Raw genomic sequence first — 25070 nt, forward strand, 5'->3', positions numbered from 1 at the left:
AACCGTCCCGACGCGAGCCTCCAGCGCAGAGCACCACGGGCGCCGCCGCCCCCCGGCCCCGCGCGCTACCGTCAGGGAGAGCCGCCCTCAGGGCTGTGCGGAGGCCGAACCGTGCGGCAGCCCCACCGGGGCGCGTGTCCTCGCGGCGGCCCTGGCGCCGGGTTCCCGCCTCCCTCGGGGCCGCCCGCGGGGCGCGGGGTGCGGGCAGGGCAGGAGGCGGCGCCGGGAGGGCGCGGCAGACGCGCGGAAAGGGTGCAGGGAGGAAGCGCGGGGGACGAGCGGCGCCAGGCCGCCGGAAGACGGGTGCGGGTAGACGCGCGCCGACCCGCGGAAGGCGGACGCGGCGGCGGCAGCGCTCCCGTCAGACCCGCCCTCGCCCGGCCCCCGGCGCAGCGCACCTCCCTCGCCCCGCCTCCAAGCGCCGGGCGCCCAATCACAGCGCCGCGCACGTGACGAGCTCTGCCTGCGATGACCTCATCCCTGGTGTGGGATGACGTCAAATTCAAGATGGATGGAATCACAGCGGCAGCGGCGGCTGCGGCGCGCGCGAGCCGAGTGTGAGCGGAAAGGGGCCCGGCGTCTACCTCCGGGCTGAAGGCCGGTGAGTAACTGTCACGCCCCTCGCCCTAGGAGAACTGCGGGGCCCCGTGGGAGGCCACAGCCTCCCCGCAAAACGCGGCCTTTCCTGACGTAACTCTGAGGTGATCTCTCTCTTTTTTCTCTCCAGCGCGTTGCGGGCTCCGAGCGCTTCTGCGCGTGCGCGGGGCCCTGGCCCTCACCGAGCATGTCCCGGGCTCCCACGTAGCCGTTTGTGCCTTCACACTGCGCATGCTCCTTGCCCGCACTTGGCCTCGCCCTCGCCATTGCGCACGCTCCGTCCCTCACTGGTCTTCCCTTGCCCGGCCAGGTGCCCCGCCGCAGACGCGCCCTGCGCCTAGCGATTTGGGCGCCTTCCGACCGGGGACGCCTGCGCCTGCCCCGAGAGCGCGTGGAGGCCGGCGGTCTCTGCGGGCCCCGCGAGCGCGCGCGGAAGCTTGGGGCAGTAGGCCCCCGCACCTGCAGTAGCCTGCGCCCCCAGCCCCCTCGCCCTGCCTGGCGGCCGCCAGAGCCACCTCCCCCGCCCGAGTTGACTTTGCTCGGCCCGTCTCCCTGGCGCCCTCCGCCGTACGTGTGCACCGGGGCGCGCTCGTGTCCCCTCTCCGAATCCTCCGCCCGCCACAGCGCTCAGGCCCCCGCCGCCGACCGCGGCTTCTCCCCGGGGGTGCGCATGGTTCCGCCCTTGAGAAAGCCCCCGTCCGAAATCCGCAGCTTGAGCCGGGGAGGGTGGGTCCGACCCGCGCGCGGCTCGGGAGACCGGCCCAAGGACCTCCGCTGGACGGAGCCCCGCGGTCTCCTCCTGGGTTCTCTGTCGCCAAGACCACCCACCTGGAACAAGTTCATTAGCACACTGCGGAAGGTCGCGCTTGGGCCGCAGGAGAGCCCCGCGGGCCTAGTCCTTCACCCCGGTTGCTATTCACTCCAGCCACAGGGCCGCGTGGTTCCGAAGGGTGCCACCTGAGCAGCACATCGGAGGTGGGGTGTTTTTTTAGAGGGATTGCCTCGCAGTGGGAGAGGGGTAACTTTAATCAGACCCCGCACAGTGCAAGAGCTAGCGGCCCTGCTCCCCTCCAGCATCTGGGGTCATCAGTGTATTACAGCACAGTCCAGTGATTGCTCATAAAGACGACCGTCAGCCAGCAATGGGGAGCCTGCATTATGTTCTTCACACCTTGTTTAAAAAGACAAGGAAGAGGATTAATCCATTTTAGAAAGATTTCTCCTTGACAGTTACTTTTTAAAACTTTCTATCTGATGCTTGGAGTAGATCCCTCATCTATCTATAATGACTAACAGTTACTACATAAAATTTAAGTACCGCTAATATTGAAGTAGAAGTTAGGGGTATTGGTTTACTTAAAATCTATGTTTAATTAATTCTTTTTACTATTGTTGAATGTATAGTGTGCTTTGCCCTGTGCAGATAAAAGGTGAAAAGGTTCCCTCCAGAAACTTAGTGTTTATGGCCGGGATACTAGATTTTGTATGTAACAAACAGCAGAGGGGCTAAGTTATCGAGGAAGTCTCTGCATGAGGAGGTGATGACCAAAAGGACACAGTTTTATCCCCAAAGCACATTGGGCTGGGGAGAGCAGATTCTAGAGCTGTTGAGAAGTGAGCGAGGCTTGACAAGTTGGGGTGACTGGCTGGGAAGGAAAGAGAAGAGGTTTCTGGTTTGGGAGACCTAGTTGTTGGAAACACACCAGACTGAATGGAATGTGTGAGAGCAAGCAGATGTAGGGGTACAGGTGAGGGGGTGGGTGGCACGTATCCTGGACTCGTGGGATGTCACTTATGGCAGTGTTTAGTGGGCCCCTGAGAGGCTCCTTCCCACAGAGAAGCCTAGGCAGAGACACAGATGTGGGAGGCCATCATCCAATGGCAATTAAAGCCACAAGAGCTCATACAAAAGCAAAGTAATGCCACCTGCTGAGCTCTAACAAATGCTGGAGCAATGAAAGTGAGCAAGGTCGGGTCCTGACCCTCAAATGTGGTTTCTCTCTGTCCAATAGATGGCTGCCAGGCCTGTGCTAAGCATTGGAATACACAGATGAAAACAAGGATTTTTCCTTTAAAGGACTCTCATGAAGAAGATAGGTATAGAGGCAGATCTCAAAATCATTGTGTTGCCAAAGAGATGAAGTATTGTAGTAAATTAGATGACTGAGCTACTAGCTAGGGGCACACTGACGCTTTGTAGACAGCGGTGTTTAAGATGAATCTTTCTGTTAGAAGTTGGCCATGTAAAAAAAAGGCAAAGATGGAGGTGGAAATTGGATGTGCAAGTTTGTAGGGTAGATGGTAAGCAGTGTCAGTAGGGGCGGAGAGATGAATTATGACTAGAATATTAAGAGTTTTGTATGCCAGTCTTGTATCCCATAGAGTTGGGGTTTTTATCTATGAAGCAATAGAAAAACCAAGGTAGTGTTCTGGAGGCAGTGATGGAACTACTTTTACTTTAGGAAAACACACCAGAAGGCATCATTTCTACCCTTGCATTTAACTGGAGTCAGCACAGAAAACATCAAGAAATTTTGTTGTGCAAGGTACCTTGTTGGGTATTGTGAAGAGTATCAAAAAAATTTAGAGTCTTAGTCCTTAGGTAGCTTACAGTTCTGTTAGGAAGATAAACAGCAAACAACACTACGTAAGTGGTGCCACTCGTGTAATACAGGAGTTGGAAGGTGTCTGCTCTTTATAAACTGAAGCTTGGGCTGCCCTCACAAGCTCCCACAGACTAGGACACTTAAACAGCAGGCATTTGCTGTCTCCCAGTTCTGCACCTAGAAGTCTTGAGACCAACCTGTCAGCAGGGTTGATTTCTCCTGAGGCCTCTCTCCGTGGCTTGTAGGTGGCTGTCTTCTCTGTGTGTGTGCTCATCTCCTTTTCTTGGGACACCAGCCATGTTGGATTAGGGCCTCCCCTGAAGACCTGTTGTAAGCAATTATCTTGTTGAAGACCTTATCTCTAAGTGTGCTTTCATTCTGAGGTACTAGGGGTCAGGACTTAAGTTTATTAATTTGGGGGGAAAGGGACACACAATCCAGCCTGTGGCTGAAGGCTTAATGGAGGACTTGGACTTGAGCTGGGCTTTGAAAGATGATGAATGTTCACCTGATTGGAGTTCTGGGGAGACGGTTCGACAATAGGACGTTGCACATCAGGTAATGGAGGAAGCAAGGCATGCGTGTTGTGTCTCAGAGACAGTGTCTAAAGCAGGAAGTTACCATGAGGGAATAATAAAAGCAAAGATAATTTAAGAAGTAGTTTGAAGCCAGATTTATGGAGCCTTCGAGTCCATATTTTTAAATTTTTGCCTTTTAACCAAGTGGAGAACCACTGGCTTTTTTTTATTTCGTTATTTCTTTTCACTAAGGTGTTAAGACTCAGCTAAGAAGTCATATCAAGGCATTTCTTGACCATCTTCTCCAAACTCCTGGTTACTCCACCCTTTCACAGCACCCTATTTATTTCCATAATAACACTTAGCACAATCTGCCGTATCTTTCTTGTTTGGTTTCTTGTTTATCACCTGATTTACCCCACTAGAAAGTGGAAGCCTTGTCTGTTTTGTGCACCCCTGTATTTCAGGTATGGTTAACCATGCTTTGACATAATTGGAGTTCAATAAACACATTGCAGTAGTAATAGTAATATTTAATGTATACATCCAATGAATGATCAAAAGTTTGTTTTAGGAAGCTCAGTCTAGCATCAATATTATAAAGGATGGATTGGGAGGGTGTGACAGGAAGGATAAATAGAGAAATGTATTAGAGTCCTTTAATAACACAACAGGAACTGACACGCTAGCTTGAATAGAAAAAGGAATGTATCATAAAGACACCAGGTTGCTCTTAAGGTATAAAGAAAAGCTAAATAATTGGGCCAGGGAGAAAAGAAAGCAAGGTAACTGATAGGAATGTGTAGCAGGCACTGGCAGGCCACTTCTGAGAGAAGTCTGCTCTACTCACTGGCTGCTTCTGTTCTGTGCAGGCCCATATCCCAGGGAGGAGGTTTGTGACTGGCTTGCTTTAGTTGTGTACCTACCCCTGAGCTAGGGGAGAGCAGTGCATCAGTGTGTATTCGGTGGGTGAGAGTGGTTCAGCCAAAGCCAGGTGAAGGGACCTCCTTCCACAGGGGAGGGCGTGGCGGCCGGGACAAAACAAGAGGCTGCTCTGCTGGCTAAGGCACAGATGAAGAACCTGAACTGTGTTCTAGTAGAATCACTTGGCTGGATACAGCAGACAGCACACCCTTAACCCCAAATCAGACCTCTAGAGAGAAAGAAAATGTGGTGAGATGGGATCTAAGAGAGTGACCTTACCAAAGTTTGCACGGTCAGATGAGCTGTGCTGACTCTGAAATCTGAGGAGCTTTAGATAATTTCTGGATTTCTGCATTGTCACCAAGTGAGTGACAACAATAAGACCTAAACTCAGAGTTGACTTTCTGTCTCCATCTAATAGTGAAATCAAATGGAAAGGGCAGCCTAAATCCAGAGGTGAGGGTTCAGGGCTGAGGGGGAGGGGTGGGTGTGTGTGTGTCAGGGCTGAGGTGGGTGTGTGTGTTTACATTCCAGGGTCAAATGTAGATGCTTTGTTTTTCTAACTAGGTGTTCGCTTTGTGTTACACACGTTCCTTCCTTTTTCCAGTGTCATGGTTAGGATGGTTTAAGCAATCTCCAACATCCCAAAGGACTGGGTGCCCAGCATTCAGTTTTAGGTTAATGTTTTGGATATAAAGAGACATTTTCATATGAAACTGGCAGCAGGGTTTTATGGGCTAGTCTTAAAGCAAATTTAATTTATAATGTTCCTTTGCTCTAACACCAGCCTCAGTTGTAATCTCCAAAACTTGGGAGTCTGGTGAGGTTACTTTGTTCCCTTCCTAGCTCCTTTCTGGCCCCTCACTCACCTTCTAGTGACCTTTTACCCGAGCACTTAGCTGTGCTTGCTTCTGTTTATGTCCCCAGAATACTTTGTATTCCAAAATTGCCTGTCTTCCCTCCATCCCCTTAAAAATCTTAACTCCAACTGATACAATATTGGTATAAAGAGAAAGTTATTTGCATTGAATTTAATTTATATGAAGATATGAATACCCCACTCCATTTACCATTTAGTGCCTGAGGAATTTAAGGTCCTGGTATGAAATAAATTTCTGAATTCAGTTGTGAGGGCTTTGTAGCCATTCTAGGAAATTGGAACTTCAGGCAAGGCCAGCCTTCAGGAGTCTTTAAGCTTCACCACAATCAGACACTTGTCACAGCAAGTGTCTGTAGTGGAAATGTGAAGAATGGAACCTTTGGTATCATCAGAGCCCAGTGAGTGATGAGCCTCAGATCGTCCCTGATGTCCCCATTGTTCGCTCACTGGCCCTCCCGCCCCGTTAGCTGCTTCCTGAAGTCAGTATTCTCATAGTCTTTCTTAACCATCATGTTTTACTTGTACATGTCTGTCCTACCACGGGAATGTGTACTGCCGGAGAAGAGGCAGCCGGTCACCTCACTCATCTGCACCAGCCCCTCTCCTGATACATGGTCTGTAGCAGCTGAAGGAACTTCAGGAAAGGAAAGGGGGACGGAAGTAAAGTACGTGCTCCCCACGTAGGAAACACTGTATACTAGGAGCTTGCAAACATATTGCCTCTTGTTTTTCATAAAAATCCTGTGTGGTGGGTAGTGTTAGCCCATTTAACAGATTAAGGAAACCAGTACTCAGAAAGGTTGAATGATCTTCAGGTTACATACCTAGTAAGTGGCAAAGCCAGGATTTGAGGCAAATAGACTGATTTGAAAGTTTTTTCCACAGAGCTATGACTTCCATGAATTGTTAACCATAAAGATTCTATTTTGAAATTTCAGGAAACAACATGAAATAGCAACAATTCAGGCAGACTGTGGGAAGACATTTGTGAGCAAGGATCAAGTGGTAAGCAAGCCAGCCCTCTCTCAGAATCTGGCTTTCCTGGGTGATTTCTTCCCAGCTTTTTCTGTTGTTGTCCTTGTTGTCCACACTTCACCCACTTTTCTTTAAAGAACTCCCCAAGGTTTTTCTATTACGTCTGAAGTGGCTGTGGGGGCCCCCGTACCCACGAGTCAGGTAGAGCTGAGCGACAGAAAGGAGCAGGCATGGGCGTGATGGCAGTTGTATTTATACACAGGAGCTTTAAACTTACTATGCACTGTCTTCTTCACGTCAGAGGCCCTGATTACTCGTAATGAAAGCATGCATGAGAAATTGGAGTTCAAGGAGCCAGCAGATGAGATGTACTGGCCTTACCTGAGCAGAAATAGCAAAGGGCTTGAGAATTAGTCTGTGCATCCACCAGCCACAAATGGTTTTGCTGGATTATCTCATGGAATTCACTGTAATTCCCCACCTTTTTGCCTACATTCTTAATGTAGCATTTTATATTTTTAGTGTTAAACTCAGTAAACAGACCTAGTGTCATTAAAACACAAAAATCCAAAATGTTTGTTGTCTGCAGCTAGACTAGGATAGATAAAAGCAAGGGCCTCAACCTGAAAGTGAGGAGGCCACACTGCCCTGCATGCTTTCTCCCATCCTTCCAGGCATCTGGGGCCTTTGTCCTGGGTGCTTAGAGTGAGGGAGGTGACTCTCCTTGTGATCCTCGGATGGCCTTCCTTTAGCCCCCACGGCCTCATGCCTCCAGCCACATCGCATACCCGTCCCTCCACGTATCCTTTCCTCCAGCAAAGGTGGTGCCTGTCTTAGTCCGTGATACTGGGCATACTATCCCATACTTGAAATGCCCTTCACTCTCCTTGGCCCCTCCCACGTTCTCGAACTTGTGCTCCTTCAAGAAGTTTCTGTAGAATGCCTTCCCTGACCTCTCGCCTGCATCCAGAACCATCACCTGCACCCCATCTGTACCTCTGCACACGGTCCATGGCCACTTAGCACACTTCAACATGATGACAGATTGACTCGTCTTGTTCCCACATAAGGTTTAAAATGAGTTAGGCAGGACCTGCCTGTCACACTGATGTCTTCCGTGTCTAGCCACTTCCAGCACATACTCAGTTGGTGCCCAGCTGGGAGAAGCATGTGATAGGATGACCGAGAGTCGCCATACTAACTGACAGATAGGTGACCGTAGGCAGGTTACTTCATCTCTCAGTGCGTTAGTTTCCTAATTTATAAAACAGGTGAAGACAGTGCCTCGCTTAGATGTGAATGTAAGAATGAAAAGAGGAAATAGAGGCAGTATTTTATAGGGATCAAGAGCGTGGCCTTTGGAGCCAGAGCTCCTGGTGTGAATCCCAGTCTGCTCCTTACTGTCTGTGTGACCTTGAGCAAGTTACTTGATCCTGTGTGCCTCAGTTTCCTTATCTGTAAAATGGGATAATACAGTACCTACCTCTTAACCCTGTAAATATTGAGTTACTGTATAAAAAATGTTACAGTAGTATGTGTCAGAGTAAGCACTTACATAGTAGGTATTCTTAAGTGTCTGATTAGTATTTGAGTGAATAAAATAGAAAATAATTACTGTAGAGTTCTGCACTGGTATATCAGGAATGTGTACATGCTTAGCCACTTCTCAGGCAGCAGTCTCATTGGTGACTACAGTGGAGATTGTAGTTGAATGAATAGTTTTAAACTCCAAATGATTTTCAGGGACATGACTGTGTCTCTTACAACTCAACTCTGAGTGACTTGTTTTTTCTCCAGGTCCCAGATGTTCTCATTCAAAGAGTACAGAAGCCTGTGGTTCAAGGGATTAGAAGCATGCACTTAGAATAAAACAGGGCTCATGATAACTTGAGGAAAGCAAAAGAAGGAAACTACTCTGAACAATGAAAGTGAGAAAATGCGGTTTTTTGCCATATAGGAACGGGATGTGGATGGTGTGTGGAATAGCATTTGCTCCACGTCCAGGGACTTGGAAAATCTCACTTGGTTTAGTCCTCACACAGTTCCTTAGCCTGTACCTGTGGTTTCAAGTTCCTCTGGTGTCCCAGTTTGTGTTCCCCTCAAAGCAAACCCTGAGACCAGAGCTCAGATGTGAGGTTTATATTTGGGGAAGTGACCCCAGGAAACACAGGGAAGCTTGTAGGGAAAAGGATGCCCATAAGGGATGCGTTAGTGAATAGGCTTCTCACATTGAAACTGTCAAAACTAAATTACTGAAAAAAAATCTGCATCAGTTTTTCTATCAAACTTCATCTTAAGTAAGGCCATCCTTCCAGTTGTTTGGCAGATTCCTTGGAACATCTTCAACCCCATGCCTTCTTATCTTCAACAGTCAACCCATTAAAATCTGAATAACTGCCTTTACCTCCACTGCCACCAGCTTCATCCTGCCACCACCACATCCCAGCTGCCTCTTCGCAGCAGACCCTTGCCTGGCCTCCCAGCCCTCATCCTTTCCTGACCTTCCACGGTCTGTCCTCAACACCCAGCAGAGCGATCCTTCAGAAGCCCTCCGGGTTGCTGCCCCTCCTGCCCTCAGGATCATCCGTGGCCCATTTTCCTCCCGATAGAAAGCGTGCTTCTACCAGCAGCCTCACAGCCCAGCAGTGGCTCCTCACGCTCCCCCACTGCCATCTTTACACCTCCTTGGCTCCTCTCCAGCCCTGCCGTTCCCTTACCTTGGCTCCTCCCTCAGCTTGTAGCACTCCTCAGCGGTCCTCGCGGCCCATCCGCAGCACCTTCAAGCCTTCTCAAATGCTATCATGTAGAATGAATGAACGAATGATGTGAAATTCCTGGTACACTTTGTAGTGTGTCACAGATGCTGAATAAATGGTAGCAATTACTATTTTCTCATTTAATTCTCACAGTAGCACTGTACTATAGCTGCTCTTCACCCTAATTTGCAGTGGGAAAAACTGAGGCTCAGAAAGTCTGATTAGCCTAGAGCACTGACTTCCAAACCCTCTTGACTGACCCACAGGTAGACTATATTGTACATCTCAACTCAGTGTATGCCTCCATGTGAATATGTGTGCATGTAACAGGAACAGAAGTTTCACAAGATCTTAGCCTCACTACATTTGAGGCATTCTGACATTTCTGCTTTGTCCTAGTCATCTCATTTGATTACTAGTTTCAAACCATTAAATTTTTAAGAACCCTTTGGAAAAATACTTGTCCAGGCTTTCGATTCTGCATTTGTTGACTTCCCCGTGGCAGCGTCTGAGCTAGCTAATACAAAAGGAGGTAAGAACTGAGGAAGTCAGAGCTCACGCCTGGTCACCAGGCCAGTGGCCTGGCAGACTCTTCTCTGTGGCTCTCCTGGAGAGTCCAGATGCTGGTTGCCTGGCAAAGGCTGATCCTTTGAAGCCAGGGAAGAACCTGTACATGGGCTGGTGCTGAATTTGGTACATCTGCAACTTGCCGTCTAGAGAATCGTAAAACTGTCACAAATAGTCTTAGCTACTTTAATCCATTTTAATATTAAAAATAAATGTCATAACTGCAGCATCTTACTATGCTGATGGACAGTGACTGTCATGGGGTATATGGTAGGGACTTGATAATAGGGGGAATGTAGTAACCACAGTGTTGCTCATGTGAAACCTGAGCATAAGATTGTATATGAATGATAACAATATAAATTAATGTATATCATAACTATTGTAAAGAAAAGATGCATTAGAAAGCCAAACCAGAAATGAGATGTTATCAAAGCAGAAGCCTAAGTGAAGGGTCAGGTTTGGAGCGTCAGGCATTGTCTCTATGAAATGGATTTATCTGTCAAGAGTGCCAGTGGGGTCAATATGGGCCCTTTTTCTTGGTTACTGGACTAGATGCTGACTGCATATGAGATGCAGGCTCACCTGATCTCTGGGACAACCCCAAAGGGGAGAGGGCACAGTCAATACCTGCATCCCACATGAGGGACCCCGACATTCAGACAGGCCCATCCCTGACGGAGTTGCTGGCACTTCCACCTCGGCCAGAACCTCACTCACCACTAGGTCTGTGTCTCGCCTTTAGATTTGAAGAGAATTCCAGTAAAATCTCTATTCAAATCCCCTTGTTTAGAATAGTAATAATCATGTTTAGACCAGGCCAGAGTTTCCTGTGTGCTATTATTGAAAATGTGATTTGATAAGACATCCTATTTAGGAGATTGCAAGGTGTTCACAGGAAAGAAAACATGCATTCTTTAACAAGTCTAACCTTTGTTAAACACGTTATTAAATGCCTATACCAAGGTGATTAGCAGGTGATTTTTCTCTTTCCAAAAATTCGTATCTATTTTTAAAGATATGGCAAGACCTCTACTTTGCATCCCATTACTAATCCACAGTAAGTAAGTCTATCTACTAATAAAACTGATTTCTTTTCAGAATTAGAGACTCTAAGGGTTTCAATTCTTCACACTTACTCCCTGAACTTATTAATAAGGAATAGAACCAAGCTTCAAATGGATAAGAGTAAACCTTTATTTATGAATAAGCCTTGTTAATAATAAACCTTAAATAATAAACTTTTATATTCAAGTATTACTCCTTTATATATATGCCAAGTTCTAGCAGCCTTTTGATGGTATGAAAATGTCAGTGTTACAGTTCAGTCCCTAAAATTCCACTTTTAATGATTGATGATATGTATAAACCACATGACTTTTTATTTTTTAAGGTAATTAGTTTTTTGGGTTTTTTTAAGATATTATTGATATATACTCATGAAGGTATCACGTGAATAACAATGTGGTTACTACATTCACCCCTATTATTGAGTCTCCCCCACACACCCCATTGCAGTCACTGTCCATCAGTGTAGTAAGATGCCACAGAGTCCCTGTTTGTCTTCTCTGAGCTGTACTGTCTTCCCTGTGATCCCACACACACCATGTGTACCAATCATGATACTCCCCAATCCCCTTCTCCCCCCTCCCTACTCGCCCTCCCACATGCCTCCCCTTTGGTAACTGCTAGGCCCTTCTTGGAGTCTGTGAGTCTGCTGCTGTTTTGTTCCTTCAGTTTTGCTTCATTGTTATACTGCACAAATGAGGGAAATCATTTGGTACTTGTCTTTCTCCGCCTGGCTTATTTCACTGAGCATAATATCCTCCAGCTCCATCCATGTTGTTGCAAATGGTAGGATTTGTTTCTTATGGCTGAATAGTATTCCATTGCGTATATGTACCACCTCTTCTTTTTCCATTCATCTACTGATGGACACTTAGGTTGCTTCCATATCTTGCCTATTGTAAATAGTGCTGCAATAAACATAAGGGTACATATGTCTTTTTGAATCTGAGAACTTGTTTTCTTTGAGTAAATTCCTAGGAGTGGAGTTCCCGGGTCAAATGGTTTTTCTATTTTTAGTTTTTTGAGGAACCTCCATATTGCTTTCCACAATGGTTGTACTAGCTTACATTCCCACCAGCAGTGTAGGAGGGTTCCCCTTTCTCCGCATCCTCACCAGCATTTGTTGTTCTTAGTCTTTTCAATGCTGGCCATCCTAATTGGTGTGAGGTGATATCTCATTGTGGTTTTTATTTGCATTTCCCTGATATTAGTGATGTGGAGCATCTTTTCATGTGCCTGTTAGCCATCTGAATTTCTTCTTTGGAGAAGTATCTGTTCATATCCTCCACCCATTTTTTTATAGGATTATTTGCTTTTGGGTGTTGAGGCATGTGAGTTCTTTCTATATTTTGGATGTTAACCCCTTGTCAGATATGTCATTTACAAAAATATTCTCCCATACTGTAGGATGCCTTTTTGTTATGCTGATGATGTCCTTTGCTGTACAGAAGCTTTTTAGTTTGATGTAGTCCCATGAGTTCATTTTTGCTTTTGTTTGCTTTGCTTGAGGAGATGCATTCAGGAAAAAGTTGCTCATGTTTATACTCAGAAGATTTTTACCTATGCTGTCTTCTAAGAGTTTTATGGTTTCATGACTTACATTCAGGTCTTTGATCCATTTCGAGTTTACTTTTGTGTATGGGGTTAAACAATCCAGTTTCATTCTCTTACATATAGCTGTCCAGTTTTGCCAACACCAGTTGTTGAAGAGGCTGTCATTTCCCCATTGTATGTCCATGGCTCCTTTATCGTTTATTAATTGACCACATATGCTTGAGTTTAGATCTGGCCTCTCCAGTCTGTTCCATTGGTCTGTGGGTCTGTTCTTGTGCCAGTACCAAATTGTCTTGATTCCTGTGGCTTTGTAGTAGAGCATGAAGTCAGGGAGCCTAATCCCCCCACTTTATTCTTCCTTCTCAGGATTGCTTTGCTATAAGGAGTCTTTTGTGGTTCCATGTGAATTTTACAACTGTTTGCTCTAGTTTGTTGAAGAATGCTGTAGGTATTTTGATAGGGATTGCATTGAATCTGTAAATTGTTTTAGGCAGGATGGCCATTTGACAATATTAATTCTTCCTATCCATGAGCACAGGATGTGTTCCCATTTATTGGCATCTTATTTAATTTCTCTTGAGTGTCTTGTAGTTTTCAGAGTACAGGTCTTTCACTTCCTTGGTTAGGTTTATTCCTAGGCATTTTATTCTTTTGATGCAATTGTGAATGGAATTGTTTTCCTGATTTCTCTTTCTGCTAGTTCATCTTTAATGTATAGGAATGCAACAGATTTCTGTGTATTAGTTTTGTATCCTGCAACTTTGCTGAATTCAGATATTAGATCTAGTAGTTTTGGAGTGGATTCTTCAGGTTTTTTTATGTACAATATCATGTCATCTGCAAACAGTGACAGTTTAACTTCTTCTTTACCAATCCAGATGCCTTTTATTTCTTTGTGTTGTTGTCTGATTGTCATGACAAGGACCTCCAGAACTATGTTGAATGAAAATGGAGAAACTGGCATCCTTGTATTTTTCCTAATCTTAAAGGGAAGGTTTTCAGCTTCTTGCTGTTAAGAATGGTGTTGCCTGTGGGTTTGTCATATATGGTCTTTACTATGTTGAGGTACTTGCCCTGTATACCCATTTGTTGAGAACACAAATGGATGTTGAATTTTGTTGAATGCTTTTCAGCATCTATGGAGATGATCATGTGGTTTTTGTCCTTTTTGTTTATGTGGTGGATGATATTGATTAGATTTTTGAATATTGTACCATCCTTGCATCCCTGGAATAAATCCCACTTGATCATGATGGATGATCTTTTTGATATATTTTTTAATTCGGTTTGCTAATATTTTGTTGAGTATTTTTACATCTATGTTCATCAGGGATATTGGTCTGTAATTTTCTTTTTTTGTGGTGTCTTTGTCTGGTTTTGGTATTAGAGTGATGCTGGCCCCATAGAATGAGTTCAGAAGTATTCCCTCCTCTTCTACTTTTTGGAAAACTTTAAGGAGGATGGGTATTAGGCCTTCACTAAATGTTTGATAAAATTCAGTGGTGAAGCCATCTGGCCAGGGGTTTTGTTCTTAGGTAGTTTTTTGATTACCAGCTCAATTTCATTGCTGGTAATTGGTCTGCTCAGATTTTGTTTCTTTCTGGGTCAGCCTTGGAAGGTTGTATTTGTCTAGAAAGTTGTCCATTTCTTCTAGGTTATCCATTTTGTTAGCATATAGTTTTTCATAGTATTCTCTAATAATTCTTTGAATTTCTGTGGTGTCCATAGTGATTTTTCCTGTCTCATTTCTGATTCTGTTTATGTGTGTAGACTTTTTTTTTTTCTTAATAAGTCTGACTAGGGGTTTATCTATTTTATTTTCTCAAAGAACCAGCTCTCTTGGTTTCATTGATTCTATTGTTTTATTCTTCTTGATTTTAATTTCTGCTCTAATCTTTATTATATCCCTCCTTCTGCTCACTTTGCATCTCATTTTTTCTTTTTCTACTTACATTAATTGTGAGTTTAGACTGTTCATATGGGATTGTTCTTCTTTCCTTAGGTAGGCCTGTATTGCAGTAAACTTCCCTCTTAGCACGGTCTTCTCTGTGTCCCACAGATTTTACGGTGTTGAATTATTGTTGTTATTTGTCCCCATATATTGCTTGATCTTTATGACTTGTTTCTTTATATTTTATGTTATTTAAATAAGATGACTCATCCAAAAAGCTTTTGTCTACCTGTAGTCTGCTAAATATTGGCACCTATGAGAAGACAGTGTCCTGCCCTTGGGGATCATTTCATCTCATGGAGAGCTTTTCACCACATTATTCATAATAATTGCACACTCTTGTCTTTCAGATAAGCCCAAGCGATGGAGGGATTACTGCATTACATCAACCCAGCGCATGCCATTTCTCTCCTAAGTGCCCTCAATGAGGAGCGCCTCAAAGGACAGCTGTGTGATGTGCTTCTGATTGTTGGAGACCAGAAATTTCGAGCTCATAAAAATGTCTTGGCTGCCAGCAGTGAATACTTCCAGAGTTTATTCACAAATAAGGAAAATGAGTCACAAACTGTATTTCAGCTTGATTTCTGCGAACCAGATGCTTTTGATAATGTTTTGAATTACATTTATTCTTCATCTTTGTTTGTTGAGAAAAACAGCCTTGCTGCTGTGCAGGAACTAGGCTACAGTCTTGGGATTTCCTTCCTAACTAACATCGTTTCTAAAACACCTCAAGCCCCCTTTCCAATGTGTCCCAACAGAAAAAAAGTATTCATAGAAGATGAAGAAAACAGTTCTCAAAAGAGAAGCGTCATTGTTTGTCAGAGCAGAAATGAAGCACAGGGGAGAACTGTCACTGCAAACCCGCCTGACCTGAGCCATAGTTCCCGGCCCTCACCTGGCGTGGCAGTCAAGACCAGCACCAGTAAGCCTCATGTTCCAGCACCAGTTGAGCCACTTCACAGTTTGTCATTAACAGAAAAGAATTGGCCCAAAGATGGTCCTGTGGGCTATGCAAAGGCCCTTGAGCATTCTGGATCTTTGGAAGACTCTGACAGAAGCACCCTGGTGAAGAGGAACACAGTGCTGCCTTCCAAGCCCCCACAGGATTTAGAGGCTGTGGGTGGGAGGGCGGGGCTCAGCGGCCAGCTTCCCAAGGGAAAAGTCGTGGAGCTGGCCTTGAAAAGACCACGGCCACCCGTTTTATCTCTTCGAAGCTCATCAGAGACTCCCTATGTACTGAAAGAAACTAACAAAGGAAGTGGTCCAGGCGAGGACAGAAACTTGTTGTACTACTCCAGGTTGGGGCTGGTGATCCCATCCAGCGGAGCCGGCTCTGGAAGCCAGAGTGTGGACAGAAGTGGCCCTCTTGTTAAGAGCCTCCTCCGACGATCATTGTCAATGGACAGCCAGGTTCCTGTCTACTCGCCTTCAATAGATGTGAAGCCTAACCAGGGGTCGTCCTCAGTGTCAAGCAATGCACCAGGGAATGTGTTCTGTACTTTATCTCAAAAGTCATCTTCAAAAGACTGTGGTGAAAGGTTAGCCCTGGATGACCGGCCCCCGGCCCTGCAGCCGCACCGCCTCAGATCCTTCAGTGCTTCTCAGTCCACGGAGAGGGAGGGTACCACCCCAGTGACCAAGGTTCAGATCAAGATGGAGCCCCGCAGCCCACTGTCGGAGCCGTTGGACATCATCCGAGTCACTGTGGGAGACACGGCAGGGGCCTCGTCTGTCACGAGAGACCTTTCTCTGAAAACAGAAGACGACCAAAAAGACATGAGCAGACTCCCAGCAAAAAGGAGGTTCCAGGCTGACCGAAGACTGCCGCTGAAGAAGCTAAAGGCGGATGAGCATGGGTCTCCGGGGTCAGAAGATAATTTTGAGGAAGGTTCAAGCCCTACTCCCCTCGATGCAGATTTTCCAGATTCTGACTTGAATAAAGATGAATTTGGTGAGTTGGAGGGAACAAGACCAAACAAAAAATTTAAATGCAAACATTGCCTTAAGATCTTTAGATCAACAGCAGGCCTTCACCGGCACATTAACATGTACCATAACCCAGAAAAGCCCTATGCTTGTGACATCTGTCACAAGCGGTTTCACACAAACTTCAAAGTGTGGACACACTGTCAGACCCAGCACGGCATAGTGAAGAACCCGTCACCAGCCTCTAGCTCACATGCCGTTTTGGATGAAAAATTCCAAAGAAAGCTGATTGACATAGTGAGAGAGAGAGAGATTAAGAAGGCCCTGATCATTAAGTTAAGGCGCAGCAAGCCCGGTTTTCAGGGACAGAGCAGTTCCCAAGCACAAGCCATCAAGAGGAACTTGAGATCGCGAGCCAAGGGAGCATACATTTGTACTTACTGTGGAAGAGCCTATCGCTTTCTCTCTCAGTTCAAACAGCACGTAAAAATGCACCCGGGAGAGAAACCCATTGGAGCGAATAGAGTTGCTAAGCCTAAAGAGCATGTGCCTCTTGCGAGTCCGGTAGCAAACAAGGAGGTTTTCCAGTGCCGCCTCTGTAATGCTAAGCTCTCTTCTCTTCTAGAGCAAGGAAACCACGAGCGACTATGCAGGAACGCAACCGTTTGCCCTTACTGCAGCCTTAGGTTTTTCTCGCCTGAGCTAAAGCATGAACATGAGAGTAAGTGTGAATATAAGAAGCTGACCTGTCTCGAGTGCATGCGCACCTTCAAGTCCTCCTTCAGCATTTGGCGGCACCAGGTTGAAGTGCATAATCAGAACACTATGGCGCCATCCGAAAACTTTTCTCTACCCGTTCTGGACCACAATGGGGAAGTAACTGGTTCCTCTAGGCCCCAGGCACAGCCCGAGCCTAATAAAGTGAACCATGTGGTCACCACCAAAGACGACGTGTTCAGTGATTGTTCAGAGCAGGTGAACTTCGACTCAGAAGATTCCTCCTGTCTCCCTGAAGACCTTAGCCTTTCAAAGCAACTGAAAATCCAGGTCAAGGAGGAGCCTGCAGAGGAGCCTGAGGAGGAGGCACCCGAGGCCAGTGCAACCCCCAGAGAAGCAAGTTCTAGCAAGGATGCTGCCCTGTGGCCCTGTGAGAAATGTGGCAAGATGTTCACGGTGCACAAGCAGCTGGAGCGGCACCAGGAGCTCTTATGTTCCGTGAAACCGTTCATCTGTCATGTTTGCAACAAAGCTTTCCGCACCAATTTCCGGCTCTGGAGTCACTTCCAGTCCCACATGTCTCAGGCTGCAGAGGACTCTGCTCGGAAGGAATCAGAAGTGTGCCCTGTTCCCACAAACTCTCCGTCGCCACCACCTCTGCCCCCGCCCCCGCCGCTGCCCAAGATCCAGCCCCTGGAGCCCGACAGCCCGACTGGTGTGTCTGAAAACCTGGCTCCCGCCGCGGAGAAATTGTTTGTGCCCCAGGAGTCAGACACCCTTTTCTACCACGCCCCTCCCCTTTCCGCAATCACATTTAAGAGACAGTTCATGTGTAAACTCTGCCATAGGACATTTAAGACGGCGTTTAGTCTTTGGAGTCACGAGCAAACCCACAATTAAAAGACCACCCCTCTCCACCTGTATTGAAATGGGAGACGGTCTCCAGATTTCGACCTAAATTGTGAAATGTGTCGTAAGAAACAATATTTTTTAACAGTAATAAAGGGTGAAAATTGTCATGCTTGAATGTAAGCTTGAGATAACTGATATTAATTAGTATGTCCTTATTCAACTTAGAAAAACTAAAAAATATTGTGCTTCTCTGGACCTTACAGTCACAGGATGACTCGACTTCATTCCCCTTGAAATTTGGTTGACCTTGGTGGTCTGCATGGTTCCTCACCCCATGGTGGCAGTATGATCTTTTACTTGAGGTTGTTTTGTTGTTTTTTTTTGCTAATTTTTCAATTAGCGAAATGCTATTAAAGTATTTCTTCTTTTGATTGTATCAGACACCCACGTTCTAGTCAAATCTTAGCCATGTTCTTAAATCCAAAATGTATCAGGAAGAAGTGGAGTAGTTTGCAGTATTGATTTAGAGTTTAGAATATTTTAGCAATAAAAAAATGACGAACCTCAACTTTCAACTTTCATAAGTTATCCTGACACTTGAGAAAAATAAATATTTGGTATTTTGTGGTCATGTAGAACTTTTTTTTGTATGAAAATGTGAGAAATTTAAATCAGCAATAGTAATACTTAGGTTTTTTATAAAATAACAAAAACTTGCTCTTGGGTCATTTAATGTAATTAATAATGGAAGACTTGGGAAGTGGAAATACTACAATTTCTGCAAGACCTCTAAGTCAGTTTACAAAAGCTTCAGTAGTTTTAGGCATTGTAATCAAAATGGTTGCATTATGCTCTCTGCGTACATTACAGTTTTAAATTCAGACCAGCATGGAAGGACTGAACGTTTGGTTTCCTCTGACTTAAGCTGTCACCAATACAGTCTGAGTATATTTGAGACAGAAAACAAAGATAACATGAGGCATTAACTTTGAATTTAACAGCGTTCGTATCACAGAGAAGGTCAGGACAGATATTTACACAGATCTCAAGCCCCAGAGTCAGTACAGCCACTTTAAATTCTGAATTACCATTGATTTCTAGAGATTTTAAGCTGAGGGAGAAACACCACAGTGCAGTCTCCATGTTCTTTTCAAAAACTATCTTACATATAGTATGCGTTTCCTGCCTGTGTCTGGTGGTGAGTTCTGTTAGAATTTGTTGGGGTTACTGCGGTAAAACGTCCGTAGTGACATCATTCTGCTTTAAGTCACTGCCTCATATTTCATAAATGTATTAAAGTACCATTAAGAGTCCTGAATTAGTTCTGCTACTTTTTTTTGGCCCATAGTGTTTTGGCTGCCTTTTTTTTTTTTTTTTTTTCTATTTTGAAGAAGTTGTAATTAAAAGCCTTTCAGTAGGTGTTATCCAAATCTCAGTGGGGTGTTTCAAAAGGGAAAATGTTTATTTCACTTGTTAAGGGGAGGTTAGGTACATAAAAACAGAAATATTACTGAAACTACAAGATCCTTTTAAGGTAGGTAATAATGGATTAATATTCCAATCTGTTTTTTTTTTTACAAGCTGTTCTTTTAAATAGAAACATCAACTACTGTGACTAAGAAATAATTTGTTGAGTGCTTAAAGTTGTGCTCTAGCAGAAAAGAACTGGGAACTCAGCCGTCTTATCACCCACATTCCATACTGACAGTAGGAGAGATACTCTATGGAAAAACAAACATTTTTATAAAGTACTAATTGACTTTTTACATTATAGAAATACATATGAAATTTTGCCTTTTATTCTCTTATTTAAGAACTATCAAGAGTCCCAAAATATTTGAGTGATTACCTGCTGTTTTGGTTCTTAAATTTGATGAGAAAGGAAAATAAGTTGCAGTTACCGATTTTTGCCATCTTCATTTTTTCTTGAAGAAATCTATGCATTTTGAAAACAAAACTACAGCATACGATTTTATGTGAAACAGGATGGATTATTGTTCATTGAATTTATTCCTGTGTAATGAATTACTCTGAACACCTTGGTGTCTGTCACTTCCTCAAAAGAAGACAGTTCCCCTCAGAGTAATCATTTAACAGCGGTTAGAGTATCTGTAAAAATTCCATGATACACTGTATCTTGGCATTGTAAATTCACTATCCCTGGGCTTGAACCTTTATGCTACATTTCTGAAGGGTTTTTTTTTTATAATGTTAATCAGTAAATATTTTTGACCTAAATATAGTCTCTGCATATCTGTTAGATTTTAAAACTTGCCCATGTTTTGTCTTGTTAGCTCACATTTTTGTCTAGGCAAGGAACATAAGATTTCAATAAAATTTTGAACCAAAAACATTTATAATGCAGTTCTGATTTTTCTATTAATTTTTATACTGTATCTTACAAGCATTAGGCTGAAAGAGTTTATTTTGATGGTCAAAAAAATAAAGTATGCTTCCACTCATAACTATTTTCAGTGTTCAATGTTAAGTAAAATAATGAGAGACATGCAAATTGCTTTATTCAATAAATAGTTTTCTTAAGAATGTTTATTGAAGCCAGTAGGCAAATACTTGGTGTAAGACAAATTGAAACTCTTTAAATCTTTAAAATGTTTTTTTCTGATTGTAAGTAATTTTTTGAAAATGTAGAAAGTTAATTATCTTTGTAAGTATTCAGGATGCCTACTTTTTTTGCAGTTGTGGAAAGAATGTAAGATGTTTTAATATATTTGTTAATCTAAGAGCTTGTTACTGAATCACTTTCTTTGAGCAAGGGAGACACCGTAAACGCGTTTTTATCAAGAGTAAGCAATGGAGGTAACTGCATTTTTTCTATAATAATATTTCAAAATGAATAGAATATTCACCCATAAAGCTAGTTGTGGTTAGTATGCATTTAATTTTATCAAGATATACAACTAACAGTTGAGCTGTGATGTTACTTGGATTTGTGTGGAGATGTGCGTGGTTCTTGGTTTTCTTTTTGGGGATGGATTGTTACAGCCTTCTCTTCCTAAAAACAGGCCCCAGTACCCTGTACTAAATCGGTGATGATCTGACCCACACCCAGCACCCATTGGTGCTAATGAGAGTAGAAGCTGAGACAAGAATAAAATGTGCCCATTCGTGGAGGCAGGGAGTGTCCCCAGCCACTTGGACAGTCAGGGTGAGGAAGAGACAAGAATGAACTGATCTAAAGGCAGCCTTAGTTGCCTCAAATTGTGTGTGTGTGTGTGTGTGTGATGAAACCATGATCTAGAACGTTAGGAAGTAATTTGAATTTTCTTAGTACAAAAATAATTAGTTGTCATGTGTAACAGGTTTCTTCATAAATTGCACTAACTGATACTGGAATATTACAAGTTAGTATCAGCTTCTGGTATCTCACTGATGCTTTTTGCAGTAATTGTGAAAAGCATTATTGATTTAAATAATGCTGACAACTTCCTTTAACACTGGCTTTTTTATTTTAAAAATAGGGTTTTCTCTTGTGGCTTTAGCACTTTAAGAAGTTTGATGTTTGCCTAATTTGTAATATGCTTGTTAAGTGTTTTTTGGCATTTTATCCAGCACACAGCACTTCCACATGGCTGGGGAGAAAACCGAATGGTCAGGGTTTAGATTCTGGAGGAGAAAAAATGAGTTAATGCCGGGTCTTAAAAATCCTCCCTTCAGTCGTGCAGGAACCAAAGTATTCTGCAAATCTTCACAGTAATTGAGTTCCGTGCTCTTCAGTCATTTACTAGTGCTGTCCAGATTTTCCACAGTTATCCTTGGTTAATACTAATTTTCAAAAGGTGACATTAATGCAACACTTTTCAAAATTTTCATTGAATACTTACTGTTAAAAGAAAAACAAACGTGGTTTTATAACTATTTTGTTGTCATATGCCTTAGAGTAAATCATTGTTCAATTTTATTTAGGAGTAAGCTTGTGGGGGCTGAAATTTCATGTAAAATAGAATTTCTATATAATGTTAATCCATTGCTTATTTGTATGCAGGCATTATCTGTTCATTTGGCTTAAATCTTGACTAAGAATGATTGGAGTCAATAAATTTGTACTGTATTTTGTTTTGAGTCACAGTCTCATTGGTATGTCTGGACTTTTGTGATAATGCTCTGTAGCACTTCAGCTTGTGAAGGCAGAGACCAAGCCCTCCCTCCGGGTTGATACAAACGACCACTTAGGAGTTGTGAGAGAACTAATCTTCTCTAGCAGCTGCAAGTTACCTGGACGCCGCAAATACATGATAAATAAAACAACATAAGCAGTGGTCTTTGCCTACCCACCATTTTGTTTACTGTTCAGATTAGTAGTTTTTTAAATGATGTTGGGGGTAAATGCATAAAAAAGTTTCTAAGCACCTTGCACTGTCATTTTGGCACAGTAATTGGTCAGCTAGTTTTACTTCATAATGTTAACAGGCTTCCAGGTTGTAGCAGCTCATTTTCAGGTGGCCCTTCAGTAATACCTGGCTTTCCCAGTTAAGAGCTGAGCTGTAGGTGTTTTAGATTAACACCACCAAGTCGACTGTGGACCCAGAGAAGGAAAGGAGAGACGGACTGGGCCAGTGCGTGCTGCTTCACCCCACCTGGGAACTGCACGTAGTGCTTCCAGGGGGTTTGTTTCCCTTGCCTGAGCCTAAATTTGTCTCTCTTGGGAGCCCCTGGCTAGCAGTTTCTTGAACACACTGCACCAGGAATAAACCATGTAATTTTTTTTCTAACCTGTTTGAGCCTTGTATCCAATTTGCCACCAAGTATTGTTTTAAAAACTGATTTGCCCTTCTCAGTAACAACAGGATTCTCATCTGTAACTTCCTATTTATTATTACACATTACAATGCAGTCAGTCCTCTTGCTTCCTCCTTGGCCTCAGGGCCACACTCAAGACCTGTGGCGGGCCAGACTGTCTCCACTGTGTAAGATGCTTCCCCAGCCAGGGGCTAAGTCTTGGCTCTGTTGAGAAAGAACTCTGCGGACTAGAAGTTGAAGAGCAGGGGTTACACAGAGCTATGCCTGGGGCAGAAGATTCCCTGTTGTGATACAAACACTTCAAAGCCTGGTGCCAGCCCTGTGGTAGCATAAATTTGGATATCTTACGATGGGCCCTCGCCGGCCCCTGTTCCCCACAGTACTGTCCCTTGGTCAATTCGTTGACCTCACAGTAACGCAAACCTCATTTTGCCCAGCTGAATGTCTCAGATCCCATGTAATTGGCATGATTTCTGGCCCCTGTGCACCCGCTCCTCACCCCAGCCAGAGTAGCCATCCCTCCTCGAGTGTTCCCACCAGATCCTGGCGGGGTTTCCCTTGTGTGGTCTATACAACAAGAATGGGTGGAGGCTGGCAGAGCAGGGAAGCTATTCCTGTTTGTTTCCAGGGCTGGGCAAAGGGAAACGGCCTAGTAGGTACCTGATAGACGCAGCAAAGAAATTTTTTTCAAGGCCATTTATTTTCAGCTAATATTAGAAGGAAACTTCCTGAACACCTCAGCATCTATCCCCCAGAAGTTGATTCAGCCAGTTAGAGACTCGGAGTGTATTTTAATTTGTGTGTGGTTCTCAGGAAGCTCAAGGAGGAATGGAAATATCCAAATGCCTGGTGTCAGACTGCCAAGTCCCTTGGCCTTGACAAATGCACTCGCTCTGGCATAGCCATCCTGGGCCTGCAGTGCGCTGAGTGTCTCACTTCTAAAGTGCCCAGTAGGTCACGCCCATGTGGAGAGGTGTCTGGATAAACTCACCAGTAAACCTAAGAGGAGCACTGGTGAATTCGTGGCCAGTACTATGTTGTAGTGGTGAATACACTGAGTGCCGGCTGCAGCGGGAAGCAGGCACAGGTATGTGCTAATGTAAAATAGGAGCAGGCTGTCCCCTCACCTCTTCCCCATTCCCAGATACTGCAGCACTCAGCCCCCTCCATGTGGAATATTCCTCAAGTCTCCCTTTGATTTTAATACTCCTGATAATTTTGAAGATTATGGACATCTTATAGAGTGTCCCTTAACTGGAGTTTGCCCAGTGTTTACTCCTGATCAGATCCAAATTACATATTTTTGTACACAAGTATCACAGAGGCTGTGTTCTTCTCATTTCATTCTATGGGTGGCATGGGACACCTGTTGGTCCTGTTCCCGATGGAATTCATTTTAATCATTGGATCATTTCTGCCATGTTTCATCATTCTGCTTTTCCCCACTTTGTAGTTAGTATTTTGTGGGGAGATATTTTGAGCCTATGTAAAAACCCATTCCCCATCTCAATTTTACCCACTAATTTTTAGCATCTGTTGCTGTTTGCGTCCTGAACTTATTTTTATAGTCATTGCAAAATGGACATTTTCCCATACCTTAATCCCATTTTCATTTATTTGTGGGCGAGACTGCAGGAAAAATGTACTGTTGTTCTCACTTACTCACTTACATGTGTGTGTGTTGTGGTCTCCCAAAGATTGGTCCAATGGATTATAATCAGTTGCTATCATGTTTTAAGTTTTGATGCTGAAATTATCCTAGATTTAGCCAGTGGGAGCTTCAAACTGGCTTCTCTGACCTTTGACATGTCCCCTTTATTCTTCTGACTATTTTCTTACTGTCTCACACAGAATTTCCCAACTCACCATGTTCTTTCCGGGACGGAGCCCTGAAATCAACCCTCTCTCTTAAGGAATCTGATTCCTTTTAGTGGAGAATATTGTGTGGACAACCAAGATCTGGGCATGAAGTGGGCTCACTTATACTAGGGTGTGGATACTCCCAGGCCCTCAGTGCACAGACTTAAAGGGAAAGAAATACACACATGCACATCTGGATTTATTTCTGAATCTTCTAGATCTATCTATACATGTGGAAATCTGTGAGTCCACACCGAGAGCTTCAGTTCCAATCCAACACCCTGTGGTTCATTTCATGGCTCCCCCTTCCCATGTTCATGCTTTCCCTCTGACAGTGAGGGACCAGGCTCCCAGGATGCCATTGACCCTGTGTAACCAATCTCCAACCCCTCAGGCTGACTGCCCACTTCATGTGGATCTACCTAATGGCTTTTCAACAAAGGAAGAAAGGAAAGCAGATAGGAGGTGGGGCAGGAGGGAGGGAGGGAAGGAGGGAGGCAGGAGACTGTCTCTTTTCCTCTCAGTTCTCTCAGTTTTTTGCTTCATGTGGTTTGACACTCT

General features: G+C 44.2%; 1 protein-coding gene across 8 annotated transcripts; it reads left to right on the forward strand.

Annotated features, from left to right (window-relative positions):
* Positions 1-472: 472 nt before the first annotated feature.
* Positions 473-21972, forward strand: ZBTB21 (zinc finger and BTB domain containing 21). 8 transcript variants are annotated; one of them, XM_037014704.2, is made up of 5 exons: positions 483-601; positions 728-6190; positions 6464-6530; positions 8298-8428; positions 14747-21972. In XM_037014704.2, exon 5 carries the CDS (start codon positions 14760-14762, stop codon positions 17937-17939), a length of 3180 nt encoding a protein of 1059 aa, XP_036870599.1. In that variant the 5' UTR covers positions 483-601; positions 728-6190; positions 6464-6530; positions 8298-8428; positions 14747-14759; the 3' UTR covers positions 17940-21972. The 8 variants fall into 8 exon arrangements, with proteins under 8 accessions (XP_017507463.2, XP_073087406.1, XP_036870599.1 ...); XM_073231306.1 differs by lacking the exon at positions 8298-8428 and having other exon boundaries at positions 14747-16347; positions 16948-21972; XM_037014706.2 differs by having other exon boundaries at positions 728-1572.
* Positions 21973-25070: the final 3098 nt, after the last annotated feature.

Source organism: Manis javanica, chromosome 3, assembly GCF_040802235.1.
Source record: "Manis javanica isolate MJ-LG chromosome 3, MJ_LKY, whole genome shotgun sequence".
Classification (NCBI taxonomy): Eukaryota; Metazoa; Chordata; class Mammalia; order Pholidota; family Manidae; genus Manis; species Manis javanica.